Source organism: Dryas octopetala, chromosome 4, assembly GCF_963921425.1.
Source record: "Dryas octopetala chromosome 4, drDryOcto1.1, whole genome shotgun sequence".
NCBI lineage: Eukaryota > Viridiplantae > Streptophyta > Magnoliopsida > Rosales > Rosaceae > Dryas > Dryas octopetala.
Window position 1 is genome coordinate 22,308,348 of NC_141369.1, and position 15,382 is coordinate 22,323,729.

General features: G+C 39.3%; 4 protein-coding genes and 1 pseudogene across 4 annotated transcripts; 3 read left to right on the plus strand and 2 right to left on the minus strand.

Moving 5' to 3' along the window:
• Positions 1-1,459: 1,459 nt before the first annotated feature.
• On the plus strand, positions 1,460-3,689 carry QWRF3 (QWRF motif protein (DUF566)). Its single transcript, XM_086242350.1, is given in 6 exon segments — positions 1,460-2,608; positions 2,810-2,929; positions 3,012-3,128; positions 3,206-3,295; positions 3,377-3,484; positions 3,588-3,689. Coding segments are annotated over 6 exon segments (1,686 nt in total).
• A 714-nt stretch (positions 3,690-4,403) lies between these two features.
• On the plus strand, positions 4,404-8,240 carry LOC147288276 (syntaxin-124 pseudogene; annotated as a pseudogene).
• Positions 5,084-6,674, minus strand: LOC147288277 (uncharacterized). The gene has a single exon (XM_086241748.1). It carries the CDS (start codon positions 6,658-6,660, stop codon positions 5,536-5,538), a length of 1,125 nt encoding a protein of 374 aa, XP_086097874.1. The 5' UTR covers positions 6,661-6,674; the 3' UTR covers positions 5,084-5,535.
• A 763-nt stretch (positions 8,241-9,003) lies between the features above and the next one.
• LOC147288278 (uncharacterized) lies at positions 9,004-10,783 on the plus strand. Its single transcript, XM_086241755.1, has 4 exons — positions 9,004-9,209; positions 9,309-9,379; positions 9,932-10,018; positions 10,496-10,783. Exons 1-4 carry the CDS (start codon positions 9,089-9,091, stop codon positions 10,517-10,519), a joined length of 303 nt encoding a protein of 100 aa, XP_086097881.1. The 5' UTR covers positions 9,004-9,088; the 3' UTR covers positions 10,520-10,783.
• Positions 10,784-11,159: 376 nt separating this feature from the next.
• LOC147288279 (uncharacterized) lies at positions 11,160-15,245 on the minus strand. Its single transcript, XM_086241000.1, has 2 exons — positions 15,006-15,245; positions 11,160-13,156 (listed from the first exon to the last, which is right to left on the minus strand). Exons 1-2 carry the CDS (start codon positions 15,243-15,245, stop codon positions 11,678-11,680), a joined length of 1,719 nt encoding a protein of 572 aa, XP_086097126.1. The 3' UTR covers positions 11,160-11,677.
• Between the last annotated feature and the right edge of the window lie 137 nt (positions 15,246-15,382).

A 15,382-nucleotide genomic window follows, 5' to 3' on the forward strand; every position in this document is an offset into this window, starting at 1 on the left:
TATAAATAGAGGTCAAAATAATACTTTTACTCAAAATAATACATAATATAGTGGTGTGAGTTGTCTCTTTCAATTTACCAAGACAGTCACAGTTAAGTTGTGACTGGATTTATTTTTTTTTAATACAATATAGTATAAATTAATGTTATATTTGTGATGTAATATTATTTTTATTTTTTTATTGTAGTGGTACCTTTTTACTTTATTATTTTGTTTGACTTTTCAACTAGTACTTAATCTAAAATGCTATTTAATTTTGGTACCTAAACTAAAAAATTATTGAAATTTAGTAGTTAAAATCAATGGATCTTTTTCTTAATTTTTTTTTTAAATATATCTTTTATTTATTTTGAAGAGCTACCGCATATGCACCAGCAAATTATTCAACTTCAAGTGTTTTTTCTGTTTAGTCAACTTCAATTTCAAGTGTTAATGTTTCTAGTTCCACTTTTTATGTGTTTGTATGGACATTTCTAATCACCATTACTATTATTTTTTGTTCTATTTTTCAGTATATCAATATCCTTTTAACATAATCTTTCGATCAAATATAAAATTTACTAGTCACCATTTCAAAAGAGATTTTTTATTAATTCATATATACTCTCATGTGACTCATGGGTTTATTAGCTCATTCAGAGAATTAGAATCTAAAATAGACATCCAATTTAGGAAGGGGGGCAAGTATGGGCAAATTAATAACCATTGGTGTATTTAAGAGAGTGTCATTCTTTGAATATAAGTTGCATCCATATGAGTAGGTACAACATTTCCCAAAAGTTACTCATTTTGAATATATAGTAACTTTGTGAGAAGTTATCACTCAACAACCTTTCACTTTTATTTTAATTTTTTTTTTTTAAAGCTCATTCCATATTTTAAAAAAATCCTAAACTAAGGTAATGTTTTCTTATGAGATATATATTGTCATATGTCTATCTATATCCATAACTTGCAACCTTAGTTTCATACTATTAAAAACTCTTTTAAGTTTTTTTTTTTTTGTCCATCTTTATAGCTCCACTTGTGATGAAATGCCGGTAGTAAGAAATATTGAATTTGAAGTTGACTGTTTCTCTTATATGAGACTACCCTCTCAACTGCCGGCACAATGGGATTTACACATTAACCCTCCCGCCAACACTTGTACTACTGGCTACTGCTGTATTTGTCTCCTAATTCCTAAGGTCTCTTTGCATCACATTCACAATCACTCCTATCACTGCCCACAAGGGCATGTAAGTAATCTCAGATCCGATATCCCACAAACCCCCTCCCTCGTATGCCGGCACAGAATCTAATTTGCCGCCATTTTAAGTGTGGGTTGTTTGTTTTTGATGTTATCTGTTTCCGAAATACCCAATCCTCTGTTTTCCTCTGTTTTATATAATTAATTAAGCACCTCTCTCTTTGCTATCTCTCTCTCTCTCACAAACGCACACAATTTCAAGCACAAACAATGAAGAATGACAGCAATCCAGAGGTGAATATCACAGACCCATCTCACAAACCAAGAAGACCCAAATCCCGCGAAGTAAGCTCACGGTTTCTATCTCCAAGCACAACCACTTCGCTTGAATCCATACTCCCATCTCCAAACCAAGCTATCTCGGCGGTCCGGCACAAACCCATCTCGCCTTTCACCGATACCCGAATCCCCAAAAGCCAGCTTGACCACTCGGGCTCTATCCGCGGACTATGGCCCTCTTCAAACAAGAAACTGGACACTCTGGCCGACCACCTTGGAAACGAGAGGCTCAAAGATCATCTCGAGCGTAAGGCCTCGCTCTTTGACAGAAACAGAAGTTGCAGAGAGGTGAGTTCCTCTGAGAATGAGAAAGAGAAAGACAAAAAAGTCAAAGAAAATCATAGACCCATTCTTGGAGGGTCTATGAGGTATACGAAGAAATTCATGTTTCCTGGAAAATCGTCCTCTTCCTCTTCGTCGTCTGCGAGTACGTTGTCCAATATAGTTCCTGGAAGATTCTCAGTGGATGAAAATGCTCTGTATCAGAAATCATCATCTCGGAGAACATCGGAGAGTTTCTCCGATACTCTTGATTCGGGATCAGAATGCAGTGATGCTTGTTCAGGGACAACTATGGAGTCTCCAAATATGGGAAGGAGTTGGACAGAGAGTTCAAGAAAATCGGGCGTAGAGGTTTCTTCAAAGTACATGAATGGCATACCAAATCCAGCATCAGCGGATAACTCTCCAAGGTTGAACAAGTTCACCATAAAGAATGTGATGAAGAGGGCTAATTCGTTGTCGGGGTCTAAGAGCGCGATGACACAATGGGCATTGTCGCCGGGGAGGTCAGGATCACCGCCTATGTCTGTGGAAAGCAAGGGAAAACCAATGTCGTTTTCGAGCTTGAAGCCTCCTTCTAGTCCCTCAAGAGCAAAGGGAGTGGAGAAGTTGCTCAACTTGGGGTTGGACTTGTTCAAGAGTAAAAAATCTTCCTTAGTAAGGTCTAATTCCGTCTCGGGCCATAACATGACAGATACGGGTCATCAACTTCGGTTACTTCATAACAGATTCATGCAGTGGCGGTACGCGAATGCTAGAGCTCATATTGCCAATAACAACATAGCTGATCAAGCACAGGTATCTCTTATTCTACTTTGTAATTTGGCATATGTTGGCAGGCCTTGGCTTGTGTGTGTGTGTGTGTGTGATGTTGCTTTTGAGTTTTTAAGCATGAAATTCTAATGATGTTGGGTTTCTCTGTTATTGTCTATGTGATTATGAGGCTATCATAGTCCATAACTAAGAAATGCTTTTTTTTTTTCCCAATGATTTTTGCAGACCAATGTTTTATATGCTTGGGATGGTCTCTTAAAGTTGCGACATTCTGTGCTACATAAGAAACTGAAGCTACAGAAAGAAAAGCTTGAGATGAAGCTGAAATTTATACTCCATTCTCAAGTCAGTTGCAAACCACAATCAGTAAAATATTGTGACAAAAGCCTGTGTTAAAATGTGATTGATGTGTCTGTGACTTGTGTAGCTTAAGCCATTGGAATCTTGGGGAGATATGGAAAGGCAACACATGGCAGTAATTTCTGTGATGAAAGAGTGTTTACATTCTGCTGTCTGCAGGGTACCCCTCATCGAAGGTGCAGAGGTAGGCCAAAGGGAACTGAGTGTAAGCTTTTGTTTTGGGCAAAGAGTTATGTTTTTCTAACAAAACCAAACATGCAGGTGGACACTCAATCAGCTGCCTTCGCTCTTCGACATGCTTCAGATCTCACAGCTTCCATTAAGTTGATGTTGTCTACGTTCTCACCCTCGGTATGCTTCAGTATGTGATAGTACATTGTTACATGGCATTTATGTAATATGGACTTACAATTGAAGCCGATTCTTGAACAGGCCGAACAGACTGTTTCATCACTGTCAAAATTAGCAGAGGTGGTTGCACAAGAAAAATTGCTTTTAGAGGAGTGCCTTGAGCTTTTCAGGACCATATCCACACTAGAGGTAATAAATCAAAAGTGACTTGTTACTGTACGAAATCTGGGTTTGCATGCATTAAGTGAAGGCTAAACACCTTTATGATTTTCTTTTGATTTTGTACGGACAGATTCAAGAAAGGAGTTTGAGGTGTGGTATTATTCAGATGGAATTATGGAAACAGCAGCAGCTTAAGCAGTAGCAACTAAGACAAGAAGATATCATGTCATGATTTTTCTTATTTATTGATTGTGACAATATGACAAGCGTGATGATTGGTGAAAATAGTCATTGGTAGGTAATGTATATGTGATTGTAAGCTTATGTGAATGAGCAAGAAAATTTTGATACCTATGAACACTTTTTTTTTTTTTCTGTGTAATATCAATTTTTAACAAAAATATAGAGCTTGGCTCCTGATTAATAAATTATAAGAATAAGATTGATTCTCCTTTCATTATCATGTGCACTTGTAGCATATTCACTTCAGGTTGTTCTGCTAGTTTTTATATATTATTGCATTGCCAACCACATGTGTGCTATACTGTGTAAAGTATATTTTATTATTGAATTCATTTGCCAAGCCACAAATTAATCCACAGGGGCAGTACTACAAATGTTTAGTACTGCTCTTCATGTACTTCTTTTACTTAATTCATTTGGTCAACACATACTCGTATTTGAGGTCACATCTATGAAAAAAGATATGTCTACTTACATTTAGATTTCTGTTTAAATTTGCAATCAAACACAGTCTGTGTTGACCAAATGGATGAAAACTAATGACGAAGTCAAACACACAATTAAAAGGATATCTCATGAAAGAGAAGAAGCCATATATTTTTTTTTTGCAGTTCATGGGCAACCATGAATTCCTCTTTCTCCTCATAAAAGTGGAACTTGCTATGAGGCTCTCAATAGTCCAAACCCGGAATAAGCTGCCAAGATGAACGATCTGTTTTCGAGCAATTCGTTCAAAAGATTCAAGGACCTCGAGCTCCAGGTCTGCATTGATGACATGCAGGCTGGTGGCGAGGCCTGGAAAGAGACTGTTGATCTCGATGGATTCTTCAAGGAAATAGAGGATGTCGACGATGACATGAGAGCTGTACAAAAGCTCTACAACCGGTTAGAGAAAGTAAATGAGGAGAGCAAACTCGTCCACGATGCCAAATCAATGAGAGAGCTCCGCGCCCGGGTGGATTCTGATGTTGAGAAAGTCTTGAAACTTGTTAAAGTCATTAAGGGGAAGCTGGAAACACTTGAACTCTCCAATACTGATCAGCGTAAAGTTGCAGGCTGTGGACCAGGTTCATCTTCAGATCGAACGAGAACTTCAGTACTTATTGGTTTAGAGAAGAAGCTCAAGGCCATGATGGATGAGTTTCAGGACCTGAGGACCCAAATGGCATCCGAATACAAAGAGACAGTTGAAAGTGATCACGAGATGAACAGAAGCAAAAGAATATTCAAGAAGCAAAGGAAAATGGATGAAGAAGAAGAAAGAAATGAAGCTCTTAGATTGATTAATGAGATGAAGTTACAGAGAATGAGAAATACACAAAGCTTATATCAAGAGCCAGCTAAAACCAACGAAACAGACTAACAAGACTAACAACAATTCCAACTAACTTATTCCTTTCTAACTGAGTAATCCTTTTAACAACTAGAGCCACTAGAATTCTGACAGCTGTATACTTAACATCCCCCCTCAACCTCAGCAAGGGGACCAAGTCTGAGGTTGCCATGACACAGGATTACCAGCAAGAATTATGTGCTCCACTTCTTCAACCTTGCTTTCAATCAACATTACTACACTCCTGACCAACAATTTTTACACTACAAGAATCACTACCACACAATCCACTACAACTACAATTCCTTTGCAACTTCAATCAACTTCAACTTTTTATTTTGTTTTTTATTTTTTACAACTCCTTTGCAAGACAACTTCAACTTCAACTTTTTATTTTTGTTTTTATTTTTTACAACTCCTTTGCAAGACAACTTCAAGAAACCACCACATGACAACTACAACTTCAACTTCAACTACAACTTAGAACCCAATCAACTACAACTCAGAATCCAATATGCTTGACTCCCAAGCCTTCACCATTTCCAAGTTTAAAAGGTTCAGCCATTGTGAGATTGGTAAGATCAGCTGTCATATGATGAGTAGCTCCTGTATCTGCAATCCAAACATCTTCAGTTGCAAAACCAACATTGGCCTGAGCAGTAAGAGCATTCAAAGTCTGAGGTGGTGCTGAGCCTTGATATGCATAGTTGTATCGATTAAAGCAATCTAAAGCCACATGACCTCTTTTGCCACAAATTTGGCATTCCACAACAGAGGAAGCAGTATTCTGAGATGTCCTATCCCTATCAAAGCAGTTCACAGCAGTGTGTCCTCTCCTAGAACAAATCTGACACTCAGGAACCTGTCTACTCCCATTGTTCCAATTATTGACATTAGTGTTACCCCAATTGATATGCCTACCACCATTTCCTCCAGAATTCCAACCTCTACCACCATTAGAATTGAATTTGCCACCGCTAGTATAACCTCCACCACCAGTATTATAACTTCCACCACTGTTATTATAACCTCCAGAATACCCATTACTCAAATGACTGCCATAACCACCATCTTTATGAGAACCATTCCCTGTAGAAGTCCCAGAATTACCAGTACCAGTATGAGAACCACCAGAACCAAGAGTAGTATGATCAGTGTGACCATTAGAACCGTCGGTGTAACCTAATTTAGGCACTGGAAGTTTGGCAACCATAGCAGATATTGTGTGATTAGAAACCAAGGCAAGAGAAAGCTTTTTATTAATGTCTTGTTCAGCAGCAAGAAGTTGAGATCGAAACTCCTTCATAGACATAGAGCCCTGATGACCACGCAGTACAGCTTTCACAGGATCAAATTCATCAGGGAGACCATTTAAGGCAACTACATAAGCATCATCATCTGTAACCTGCACCCCCACAGCAACTAATTGAGCCCTGACATGTTTAATTTTCAGTAAAAACCTCTCAACACTATCAGCACCTTTCTGCAAGGTTTGAAAGTCAGTCTTGAGTTGCATAATGGTTGCTCGAGAATCAGTGTTATACCTCTCCCTAACATTTATCCAAGCTTCATGAGCAGAAGAACAGTCTAAGATGTATTCCATAGATTCTTCAGTAACAGATGCCATCAACAAACTAGTCAAAGCCTTGTCTATCTGATCCCATTCAGTAAAAGCTCTATTAACCTCCAGTGTACTAATACCATTCTCATCCAGGACAAATTCTGGCGGACAAACAATTGACCCATCTAAATATCCAAACATTCCATGACCTCCTAATACTGTTTTTACTTGAAAACTCCATCTAAGGTAATTAGAATCATTCAACCTCAAGGTCAGAAAAGGAAACAAACCATGAACTCTACTTGCAATCGACATGGCTACAGATCTATTCCAACAACAATCTCACAACACTTACAACAATATTTCAACACTCCAACACTCCTGAAAACTCAACACTTCAAGAAAATGCACAATACTTCAAGAAACATCAATACGGTCAAGAATTTATCAGAATTTGACACAACCAAGATCTATCACAGCAACAAAGAACAATATGATCCCAAATCAGAACAATTACTTGAGCAAAACAAGAACATACTCCAAGAAATCACACTTCTCTGATCAATTAACAAAGACAAGAAGAGAGACACAATACCCAACGACGAACGATAACACAGACGACGAAGTTCGCAATCACAATTTAAAGAACTCGAAAAATCCAAAGTACAACCCACATTGCGAAAAGAACCAAGCACTGAACAAATTGCAAAATCAGTAGACGAAGCACAACACCTTTACTACGCTGCAGAAACCAGAGACGATCGGACGATCGGAGAAGACAATCGGAGAAGATCAGACGATCAGACCCATGGACCCACGGACGAAGAGGAAAAATGAACAAAAAGGAAGACGAAGACAAAAATGAAGTCGAAGCTAGCAGCAAAAGCAAAAAAGCAAAGGGAAGTTCAAGACCCATGGACCAAAAGCGTGAGCTAGGAGCTCTGATACCATGATCACGAGATGAACAGAAGCAAAAGAATATTCAAGAAGCAAAGGAAAATGGATGAAGAAGAAGAAAGAAATGAAGCTCTTAGATTGATTAATGAGATGAAGTTACAGAGAATGAGAAATACACAAAGCTTATATCAAGAGCCAGCTAAAACCAACGAAACAGACTAACAAAACTAACAACAATTCCAACTAACTCATTCCTTTCTAACTGAGTAATCCTTTTAACAACTAGAGCCACTAGAATTCTGACAGCTGTATACTTAACAGAAAGGAGGTACTTCACAATCACAGGTGAGAAGGCCAACAAAGAAGTGATTGAGAATTTGATATCAAGCGGAGACAGCGAGACATTGGTTCAGAAGGCAATTCAGGAACAGGGTCATGGCCAAATTTTGGACACCATTCAAGAGATCCAAGAGAGGCATGGTGTTGTGAAGGAGATGGAGAAGAGCCTTATTCAGCTCCACCAAGTGTTCCTAGACATGGCTGCACTGGTGGATGCACAAGGGCAGCAGCTGAATGACATAGAGAGCCACGTGGCGCGTGCCAATTCGTTTGTCAGGCGAGGAACTGAGCAGATTGAGGTAGCTAAGGACTATCAGAAGAATTCCAGGAAGTGTACTTGCATTGCCATACTTCTTGGCGCTTGTGTTGTTTTCATTCTTCTTTTACCTGCTTTTCTTTTACATGGTTGAGTGAATTTTGGCAAAGGTTGTCTCATAATTTCTTTTTCCTTCTTCTATCATCTTCCTTTGGCACATAGAACTATAGAAGCAGAATGCAATTCATTCAATCAAAGTTGTATTTTCTTTCTACTTTCCTAGTTCACTAAATTTACTTGGCATGAAATAATTCCACTTTGTTGCAGAATGTCACTTGGAATCAGCGCAATTATGCAAAGTCAACAGATATTTGTGAAAGTTGAAGCTATGAGAAATAAATCATATAATACCTAAAACTAAAATTGATCAGCACAATGTGCTAGACACTAATACAAATACGTAGGGCTCATCATATAAAAGTAGGTACATATTACATTTCGTGAGTGATCAGTGCACATCATAAGCTACTACGTACTATTTCAAGTTTTCAACTACAACGCAAGAACCTAAAAACTTATAGGCTTATATAAACAGAGTTAAATGGAAGTAGTAGATAAGTAATGGCTTTCCTTGTGTGCTAAGCTCAACTTCTAGTAAAAGTTTTTATTTAGGTTCTAGAGCTACTGAGCTAGAGCATGGTACATTCTCTCAGTCTCTCACCAAAGAACATTAATAAGATTACTCAACTAAGCAATTCTCAAGTCCTTGTTGGACAGGCCCAATTGGCGGGTCTTGGGCTTACAAGTCTTTTGTGGGCCTAACTTCAAAGCCCAACCCTCCCTGCCCCATTATTAATTAGTTCAAAACGTCGCCGTTTCCTCCGTTAATCGTAGTCTTAAGTCATAACAAACGATTCGTAACTCATAAGCATTTCCCCGTGTCTCTCGTCTACACTCTCTTCTTCCTGGCCTTCTCTTCTCAAGCTGAAAAATCTATAAACCATGGCGACTTTAATGGCGGCTGCAGCTCGTCAAGCAGTAATTTCAGGTCGTATCTCTTCGGCTAGAACCTCGGCTCAAGCCGCTAATCTAATCCCCCGGCGTGGCCTTGCCGGCGCTGCAGGTAAAACCCTAAATCCGATCTCATTTCGACATTACTTGATTCCCGATCTCAGTTTTGAGCTGATTTCATCTTCAACAAAACAAAAATGAAACTTTGCAGATCCCCATGGAACCCCAAGGGTTAACGTGTGGCAAGACCCACTGAGCCCATCTAAATGGAAGGAAGAACATGTCAGTCTTTCTCTCTCTGCTTCATTTTTCTTATCAATTCCATTTATTGTTATATTTGTTCATAATTGTAGCCATTGTAATCATTTCTTGATTTTCATGAAATTAGTTTTTTGTTGAAATGTGATGATTTTGATGCTTTATTTAAGGTTTTGATTTGACCCATTTGTTTGGAAGTGAAAATCATGAAGAAAAAGTAAAAACCTTTATGGCTTAAGAAGTAGTATAGCATTCTCAACACGTTATCACAAAATGATTCTGGTTATTTTGGGTTTGAACTGTTTTTCCCTTCCAAACGAGGTCTTTGTCCCTTAAATATTAACGAACTTCGCTTCATTTCATATTTTAGTATTTAGATCACCAGTGTTATCATTATGGATGTTGAGTTACGATTCTCTTTAAATATAGACCTGCTAACAAGAGGCTTTTAGGCATGCATAGTTTACACAGTTCAACTTGTTGGAATTATCATTGTTCTTGAACCATTAATATAACAGAATTTAATGGGTACATGAAGTTGCGAAATGGTCTTGACTGGATTCTGTACTTTTTCAGTTTGTAATTGTCTCTTTAACTGGCTGGGGTGTACTCATCTTTGGGAGTTACAAATTTTTCACTGGAGGCAAAGGCAAGAAAGAAGAGGTATTTCATGTTTTTATAATCCTTGAGTATTATGATATGCTATTGTTAGTTATAATCGGACCGAGGCAATAGATGTATAAAGCAACATTTTTTGGGTTATTTGAATGACCACTGTTATCGATGTAAAAGAATGCGTGCACTGTCACGGGGTGTTGCTTTGCTACTAATGCCCCACATAGAGCTAGCTTGCTTCTGTGGATTTAGGTTGGGTCAGATGAACATAGCTTGCTTCTGTCACGAAGCATGCAATGCAGTGTACTTTTTCTTCAATGTGTTTCACAGTATTGGTTGGATCATCATAGTAACTCTAGCATCTGAAAAGGAAACAAATTTTAATTGGATCATGTAAACATTGTTGGAAGTTGTCCTACCTGAATAGCCAGGGTATTATTTTAGCCTCAGTATATTGGTCACTGATGTAATTGTTGTTTTGTATTGTATTTATAGCTTTTGCTGACTAATTCTTGTTCTTTTCAGAAACTGGCGGAAGCATCACAGTGAGGTTTGGAGTTTTATATCTTCCCAGAACTTCTTGGTAATAATGAGTTTGCTTGGATATATAACGTCTTCACATTTCATTTCCTTTGTCAACAAATGATTTATGATCAGTTCATGGAGAATGATACATTGATAAAACTTGATGTTAATGGCTTTGTTGGGAGTTGTCTCCTTGTCCATTTGAGGCCGTTTTGTAGTTATTTTTATGTTTGATGCATTAACCTTTCATGTTTCAATAATGGCATCTTCTTCCCAAATTCAAATTCTTTTGATGGATTGTAAAAGGCAGTTAATTATGCCAATTATGCCCTTGAGAAATAACCTCATCAGACCCTTATCGTATTCTCAGATTGCATTGTGGGCTTGAAAAATCATAGTTTTATAGTTTGTATCCATCATTTTCATTTGGCCTCTGATGTTGCCATGCCCACCCATTTTGCCAACTTTTTTCCTTTCCATCCTCCCTCCCGCACTGCCCTCTCCCCTGCTGGCTATGGGATTCCACAACAGCCTTCATCCCCAGTGGAGGAGGGGGACCAAGAGGTAGTGTGAGAAGAGGGAGTTTCCTTTCAATTTCTTTTAGTAGTAAATAAAGACATTATTATATTTATAGGGTAGAAAGCAATAGTGGGAGATAATAGTCACTCATTAAAAAAAAAGTCCATTGTAGAGAAAGTGAACAAATCTGTAAATATGGTTGTCGTTTACTGAGAAACCATGCCGTAAAATTTGTCCTCCATGTGTCTATAATACATAGTGCTAGGTTCAATCTTGAAAATGTAGTGTGTGCTGCTGGGATCGAGTGCAAGGCAGAAAACTGTGGTTCTTCGTTATCCTTTTTTCCTTTGACGCAAGTTTGCAAGTTTACTTGCAAATGAACCCATTCTTCAATTTCAATAGAAAAGCCGCTCAGCACTAATTCAGTTTGTACTCTTTTTTTTTTTTTAATGATTTCTTGACCAAACAATTACTCGTGATCTTGGTTTTGTGGGGAGGTAATGGCTAAAATCTGGTTTTAGACAATAAATACATCGGATTTCAATTAAGTTGGGTTTGTTTTTGCCACCAATTCAGTTGGTTTAAACATGCTAACCAAACATAATATTAAACCCCACTAACAAAAGCAGATATCCAAACAGTTCCTTATCAAACTTAAATCTACTAAAATTCAGACTCATCCATTTCCTCCTTGTACTCTTCTTTATCTTCTTCCAAAGTGGAACCAGATTCACCATCGAAACCACCTTCAGTTGCATCTTTCTCTGATTCTTCAGCATCTGCAACTTCCAAATCCCTCGGCAAGTCATGTGTATGTTCAGTACTATTTTCTGGTCTGTTGGTGTCCCTGCTCTTTAGGTTCTGTTGGATGTCAATGGCTTCATGGTCTTCTGATTTTCCAACTTCCAGTTTCTGTTTTCTATCATCATCGCTTGTATGATGTGCCACCTTGTTTTCTAGATCTCCAGTGTTTTCAGGGTTCTGAGGCTCTAAATTTATGGCATCTGAAGAATCCACTGCCTGCCAAGCTTCCATGGGATGGTCATCTCCTGTCAGTCTCCTGTTTGAAGCTGCTTCCTCTTCTCTCCCCTTAAACTCATTCCGATCATCGTTGAAGAATCTTCTAACTCTCATGCTTCCCACTCCATTGTTTTTATAATTCCTTCTGTTCTCCAACCTCCTATTCCTAGCAATTAATCTCCATTTCCTTCGTTTGTTACTACCAATATAGTCTTGTTTCCCTCTCACTCTAGAACTTTCACTGTTGTCAGAGTTGTCTTGCATTTCCAACTTCATCCCACCCGTAGGAGTCACAGGAAGCTTCTCACCCCCACCCTGTTCAGAATTTTCAATGCTTCCAAGGTGTCCAAGTTCTCTAATCTTATTAATTTCTTCACCATCAATTGCTTTATGCTCAAGATCTTTTCCATTAGTACTGCCATTTATTGACTCAGCTGCATTTGCAAGATCACCATCTTTCAAATACTCATTTTTCTTCCCCTGGCCCTCTTCGGTGGTTTTCCCTTGGCCCTCATTTTTCAAATCCAACTTCTCTGCTTGCTTGACCATCACTTCCCTCCTCTCAGTTTCTCCCTCTCTATTTCCAATTTGATCTTCTGCTTCTGTTGCAATCTCACCCTGTCCGAGATTCATGGGTTTATTGCCAATTCCACCTTCGCCTGGCCTTGTTTTCTCAATATCCTTGTTAGTGTTGGATTCTTCTGTACTCTCCATTTCCAATTTGACCTCAGTTTTTTCCTTCCCCACCACACTTTCAGACAAGGTTAGATTTGTAGGTGGATTTGACGGTTCATCTGTACTTACTGACCAGACCTTCACTGGATGCTCATCAAGACGGTATTTCAAATCCTCAATTTCAGCTTCCTTCTGCTTCAAGCTCTCTAACAACGCCACCACTTGAGGATTTTCGTTCTCGGAATTCAGTCTCAGCATTTTGATTTCGTTTTGCTTCTCTTCAAGTGCAGCCTCCATGGTTTGCAGTTCATCTTTAAGCGAATCAATGGTGGACTTCAACTCCAAGGTTCTTCTGTCGAGCTCCATATTTTGGGTCCTAATGGTGTATAGCTTTGTTTTCATCTCTCCGTTCTTCTTTTTCACTTCTTTGCTATAATCTCTCTCCTTCTGTGAGAGTAAAGAAATGGCAAAATACTAGTAAATATATGGAACCTAATAATCAGAAACAAAACGCAAATCTAATGAAACAGTACGTTCGTTTGTGCAGTGTTCATAGAGCTTATTCAACAACTACTTTATGTTTGTACATTTAAATGGTAAAATGGCATTAACTTTAGTCAACTGAGTATTTGAGCGGATTCAGAACTTGCATTTGTTGAAGTGATGGATACCATTGAATGATCATCCACCCTTATCTCAACGACACGTGCAAAATAATATTAAGAAAAATCCCATATAAATTAGAGCAAATTATAATTTAATACCTCAATTTTACACTGATTTTCAATTTAGTATCTCAACTTTAAAAATTTGACAAAAAGTACCTCAACTTTCATTTTGTGTCAAAATAATACCTCCGTTAGTTTTTCTGTCAAATAAACCGTTATATGCTGACGTGGCAGAGGTATTTTCGTCTTTTTACCCACATTTAAAAAATAATAATATTTTTTAAAATTTTTTAATACAAATTTTTTTTTAAATAATTAAAATAAAAAAAATTTCATACAAAATTTTTTTAAAATAATTAAAATTTAAAAAAAAATTTAATTTTTTCCCTTCCCTTCCCCATCCAGCCCCCACCCCTCCCCAGCCCGCCCCTCTCCCTGCCCAACCCGCCCCCTGCCCTCCGCTCCTCCCCAGCCCACCCCCACCCACTCCCCCTCTTCCTGCCCAACCCGCCCCTGCCCCCCACCCCAGTCCCGTCGCACCCCCTCCCCCAGCCCCAACCTCGTCACACCCCCTCCCTCAGCCCCGTCGCACCCGCCAGCCCCAACCCCCGTCGCACCCCCTCCGCCCAGCCCCTTCGCACCCCCCAGCCCCAACCCCCATCGCACACCCCTCCCCCCAGCCCCAGCCCCAGCCCCTCTCTTCCCCTCCCCGCCCTGCCCCCACCCAGCCCCATCCCCATCCCCTTCCCTTCCTGCCCCCACCCAGCCCTCCCCCCCGCCATCCCAGCCCGCCCCTACCCATCCTCCCCCCTCCCCCCCTCACCCCCTTTACCAACCCCAACCCAGCCCCCTCACCCCTTACCCAAACCCCCGACCATCCCCCTGCCCATTTCCCCCAATTTCTTTAAAAAAATTTTAAATTTTAATTATTTTAAAAAAAGTTTGTATTCAGGACAAAGGGCGAGACTGGGGGTGCGACGGGGGAAAGGGGAGGGAATGGCTGGGGTGGCTAGGTGGGGGCGGGGAGGGGAGGGGATGGCTGGGGCTGGGGCTGGGGGCGGGGGCGGGGGAGGGAGGGGAGGGGAAAAAATTAAAAATTAAAAGTTTTAATTTTTTTAATGTTTATTTTAAAAGTTTTAATTTTTTTAAGAATTTTTTTATTCAAAATTTTTTAAAAATATCATTTTTTTTAAATGTGGGTAAAAAGACAAAAATACCCCTACCACGTCATCATATAACGGTTTATTTGACAGAAAAACTAACGGAGGTACTTTTTGTCAAATTTTTAAAATTGGGGTACTAAATTGAAAATCAGTGTAAAATTAAGATACTAAATTATAATTTACTCTATAAATTATTTAATTGATCATTGAATGAACAAATAATAGATGTGAAAATGAATATGCAAATTAGTACAGCTCAAACAGTACTCAGTTGATCACAAAAACGTTGTTGTAAAACAACAGATTTGCAAATGCAAGGGCATTTGGTCGTACGTGCAAGAACAAAAAAAGGGGAGTGCCGAGTGCATGTGCTTAATACGTGGCAGGCAAACAGAGTGACACGTCAGGTGAAAATGACTTTGCATGAAAGAGAGAGAATGAGATGCAGAAGAATTGGAGTGGTACCTGTAAGAGGAGGTGAAGAGAAATAAGGTCGGTGTCTTTCTCTTTGAGGAGGAGGTTGAAGATGCGCCTCTCCCTGAGTTTATGGAGCACCATCACCCCAAGCAATGCTGCCCCAAAAGCCAACACCAACCTCAACCCACATGACCTCCCTCTATGACTATTCCCATTCCCACCATTGCTGCCATGTCCATGTCCATGTCCATGTCCATTCCCCTTATTGTAAGATCCCCCCACAGCCATCTCTCTCTTTCTCTCTCTCTGTTTCACTCAGCGAGTCATGAGAGGCTCAGATTGAGGTTTACAATAACAAATTAGAGAGAGGCTTTTAATATATGCATGTTTGGTTGCTCACTTGCTTGTCATGTAAAAAGTGCCCT

Bases quoted from the DNA above. Each gene is read 5' to 3' on its own strand.
- LOC147288278 (XM_086241755.1), top strand. From the start codon at position 9,089: ATGGCGACTTTAATGGCGGCTGCAGCTCGTCAAGCAGTAATTTCAGGT. The intron at 9,380-9,931 runs GTCAGTCTTTCT...GTACTTTTTCAG, and splicing joins CTAAATGGAAGGAAGAACAT to TTTGTAATTGTCTCTTTAAC. The intron at 10,019-10,495 runs GTATTTCATGTT...TGTTCTTTTCAG, and splicing joins GCAAAGGCAAGAAAGAAGAG to AAACTGGCGGAAGCATCACA.
- LOC147288279 (XM_086241000.1), bottom strand. From the start codon at position 15,245: ATGGCTGTGGGGGGATCTTACAATAAGGGGAATGGACATGGACATGGA. The intron at 13,157-15,005 runs GTACCACTCCAA...TTACTCTCACAG, and splicing joins CTCTTCACCTCCTCTTACAG to AAGGAGAGAGATTATAGCAA.
- LOC147288277 (XM_086241748.1), bottom strand. From the start codon at position 6,660: ATGGCATCTGTTACTGAAGAATCTATGGAATACATCTTAGACTGTTCT.